The 4,403-nt window shown below is 44.9% G+C and overlaps 1 protein-coding gene across 1 annotated transcript; it reads right to left on the reverse strand.

Moving 5' to 3' along the window:
• Window positions 1-2,851: 2,851 nt before the first annotated feature.
• Window positions 2,852-3,895, reverse strand: LOC123075964 (agamous-like MADS-box protein AGL61). The gene has a single exon (XM_044498451.1). The coding sequence runs from the start codon at window positions 3,893-3,895 to the stop codon at window positions 2,852-2,854; it is 1,044 nt and encodes a 347-aa protein (XP_044354386.1).
• Window positions 3,896-4,403: the final 508 nt, after the last annotated feature.

A 4,403-nucleotide genomic window follows, 5' to 3' on the forward strand; every position in this document is an offset into this window, starting at 1 on the left:
ACCAGGGGAGCAAACGAGGCCTCCCTGCCACCCTCACTGGCGGCCACATAGGCTCTTCCGGTGGATGCCCTCGTGCCGACGAGAAGAAGAGGGTTGGAGAAGTGTACCGGAATGCAAAATCCTAATCGCCCTTGAATGGCATGCAGAGAGTGATGTGAGGGCTAATCGCATGATAGAACTATCAATTTTTTCTCTATGCTATCGTTGATCTTGCGCCATATCCTCATGTCAGTAATATGTAGTCAAGCTGGTAAAAAGGACAATTTTTAGCTTCTAAGAAGGTAAGTTTTGTTTCTTGTATGAAGGTAGCGCGAGGATTTGTAGAGATTAATTCGAAGAGGTCATTGGCACACTTAGGAGGTTGGCCTTGGCCACGTAGTACATTCCAAGTGCAGAAATGACAACTAGTTTGTGTGAGACAAAATTTGTGTGCACCAGGACATGAGAGGATAGTTAATTCAATGATATGGTAGATTAGCCAACACATGGCAAAGGACATTCCAATTCTTACAGTAAAAGGGAGGTCACTAAATGACCGATTGGGTAAGGATGAGCGATCCAAAGGGTACATGTACCTACTTAGCGAGACAGGGGGAGTCAAATATGAGTTGTTCCATTGGCATGGTTCACTGGCTGTTTGTTAGGCAATAATGTTCTTGTGCTGTCGGATGTCATGTTGGGCCTAACGTTTGTATGGTCCAAAGGACCATATTTGGGTGAATAAGAACGAATTAACAGGTAAGATTATGATTCCCCTAAAAAGGAAAGATAATGAGTAACAGAAGAACACGAAAGATTGTGCATAGATATTTGTATAATATCTATACCTACCAGTGAGACCTGCGCATTTGCGCATCTTGATTTTATATTTATTATTTGTTGTTGCATTCATCTTGATATAGATAATATGAACAACATTTACATCTCGGGAAAATATTATTAGATTTTGGCGCAAATTCAATTCCTTTTTGTATTAAGTTGCTGGCAACTACAATGATGTGTGATGGTGAAGGACAAAAGCGATCGTGGTATGCGCCCGATAATGCAAAACAAGTATCTCCCGTACTATTCTTCAGCTTTCGATCTTCCAGTCCTTCTCATCCCTTGATTTTGTTTACAAAGATTTTTTGGAATTTTAGAGAAAATCTAAACATTTATTTCTTATACCATATCATACCTGATCCATATGCTCGATGTCTTCTCATATTACTCCAATTCACTATCTCGCCTTCCAATGTAAATCAATGTAACTATCATTGAGTGTTGCCAAGATTTGTGAAATGTTCTCTCACTCACCCTCGTCATAACTTGTTATTCTCTGGTGGTGCACATGTCGTTGTTTTCTCTTACAGTAGTTTGTCTATAGAATGTTATCCTATTTAATTTTTCTGCATTAGTCAATAATATACATAAAAATTATAGAAGAAACATTGTAGCCAGAATGTGCAGCTTTCTAAAAACACAATCAGATTTATGAAAAAATATTCAGTATATGATACTTTATATATATACACGAGTGAATCATTTTCTTTATCCTCATCATAAAAGATTTATCTATGATGTACTTTACAAAAGATAAAAAAACTCATATTATCTTTATCCACAGCTTGATAAAACTGCATGTATATAATTATTATCATAAATTGACATATTTGTTGGATTTTTTATGTTTATGATTGGTTGACGATCTTTGCATCTGCCCCTCTGACAGTTTTGTCGATCTTTGTGGCCGTTTCGCTATGTAGTTGGCGAATGTTTTTTTCTCTGGAGTTTTTTTCTTGGGTAATGCTGCCTTCCTATTACGGTTGACCTTCCGGAGTTTCTATAGACCTCATGCAAAATTATGTACTCCCTCCATTTCTTTTTACTCTGAATATGAGCTTTGTCTCAAGTCAAACTCTTCAATGTTTGACTAACTTTTATACACATACAGTACTCCCTCCATAGTACTCCTAGTTGACTTTCATACGTGCAAGCATCACGGGCCTGTATAATTTTTTAGGCATGCTGCACTGTAGCTGTCTTAGACGTTTGGGCGTCTTGGTTCATGCAGTGTGTTTTTATCGGCGGCCGTGCTACGGGCGAGAGTTTCATGTTGCATGTCCGTATCTATTTGCGGTGTGTGTCCAGGTCGGTATGAATATGTGTCACGTGATTCTCGGCATGTTTTTTTTAGTCGGGATGCTTCACATATTTGTAAGTGTATTCTGTTTTTTTTTTACTTTTTGCACGTGTATTCTATACGAATTTTGAATTTGCTAAAACATGTCCCAAACGGTTTTTGCACGTGTATTCTTTATAATTTGAATGATTTGAAGATTGCTCACCACGCCTGCCGCGAGGTTTGCACGTGTATTCTTGTTTGCATATACATATGTCATATGGCATGTACCTCCTCTGACTTGAATTGTTTGTACAAAATATAGTTGTATGTAACCTTTGAATCTTTTAAATCCCAGCCGCTTAAAAAACATGATAAACGTTGTCAAAATTGTAGATGATGTGAATGCATGTGATGGCTCCTTTGTCCCTTGTTTTAGTAATAATATACGCAGTAATTAATACATAGATGTATCCAGCACAGATGGACCTTTGTATTTTCATTAAATTCCAGCCAGCATCATATCGGTGCAATACAGATTACAGCCCATTAATTATGATATGCATGGTAAGGAAAGGAAATGACCAAATAAAAATATTGATGAAATATTTAATTTCGTCCAAATCCAGGGTAGACGCACAGCATATACCAAAGATTGACGCGACGACTACATTTCAAAACAAAAAAGAGATTGACGCCGAGACTCAAATAGAAGATGCACTGGACTCGGACTCTGACTGGGTTTGGATCTCAGTACGGGAAGCCGGCGTTCGGTTGATGGAGCCCCTGCTGCACCGTCTCCATCCCGGCAGGGAACTCCGGAGGCGGCAGCATCACATTAAGCCATTGGTCTATCTCCATCTCTATCCCTGCGTCGAACCCCGGCGGCTTAGGCATCGTCATCTGCATCTGCTCCATATCCATCCCGGCGGCCAGCCCCGGCGGCGGAGGAATCGTCATCTGCATCTGCTGCTCCATATCCAGCCCGCCGGCCAACCCCGGCGGCAGAGGCATCACCATCTGCTGCATATCCATCCCGGCCTGGAACCCCTGCTCCTGTGGCGGAGGCACCAGAAACTGGAAGTCCGTCCCGTCGTTGGCGCTGCCGCTGCTGCTACCGAACTCGAACATGCTGCCACCGAAGATCTGGGGCGGCGGCGGCGGGGCCACCTCCGCCATGCGGCTCACGTCGAACTGAAACGCCTCGAGGAGAACCTGGTTGGCGCGGTCGGAGACGACGTCCTTGACCTGCATCAGGGCGGCAAAGAAGGCCGCCATGTCCCCGTCCCCCATGTCGCGCGCCTTGGGGTCGAACCAAGCCGCAATCTGGTCGCCCGCGGCGCGCTCCTTGGCCATGGCCTCCTCGTTGCGCTTGGCCCGCTTCTTCACGTCGACCAGCTCCGTGCGTAGCTCGTCGAACTCCTCGTGCAGCTTCTGCAGCTTCTTGTCTTCGTCGGCAGCGCCCTCCGCCGCGCCCTCCCCCGCGCTCTCTCCCGCCAGCAAGCGGTCGTCGGCCGTGCTCACCTCCCTCGCGCCAACCCCCGCACCCTCCGCCGGCAGGAAACGTTCCACGACGGAGTCGATGGAGGGGTGGCCGAAGGAGAAGACGTTGCCGCCGGGCGAGAAGGCGAGGGCGGCCACCTGGGCGCCGGTGAGGACCGCCAGATCGCTGGCCTTGGTGAAGAACCCCCTGCGGCGCTTGGAGTAGCTGATGTGCCGGGCATCCTTCTGCTCGATCCGGCGGATGACGGTCTTCTTCCGGCCGCTGCCACCTCTCCGGTTGGGCGGCGCCATTGCTCGCTTGCTCGGTGGCTAGGCTCAGAGAAAGGGAGGAAGAGGAGTGGCTGTGGGTGTGGCTTCGTCTCGGGGTCGAGGGGTTTATATAGGAGAGGAATCGCTTCGCTGGGCTACGTACATTAAAACTCGTGATAGGCAATGAGATACGATTCGGTATGCGCTGAGCTGTATACATTAAACTCACGCGTCAAAGGATAACTACATACACCGTATTATTTAGAAACTATTCCTTCGCACCCCAAAAGCAAGCGTTCCTTTTCTTTTTATTTTTTTATGCGCTGAGCTGAATCGATCGGGACGTGACAACAAAAATTTGTTTGACGCACAAAAGCAAGCGTTCCTTTTTCTTTTTGAGGATTAAAAGCAAGCGTTCCTCAAAAAAGGATAATTACGTAACCATGCAAAAAAAGATGCTAATTTTTTTAAATAATACATTTTTAAATTAAATTTCAGAAATATTACGCTGTAATTTATTTTTTTTAAATATTACGCAGTCAGCCTACTG

The sequence above is a fragment of the Triticum aestivum genome, chromosome 3D (genome assembly GCF_018294505.1).
Source record: "Triticum aestivum cultivar Chinese Spring chromosome 3D, IWGSC CS RefSeq v2.1, whole genome shotgun sequence".
NCBI lineage: Eukaryota > Viridiplantae > Streptophyta > Magnoliopsida > Poales > Poaceae > Triticum > Triticum aestivum.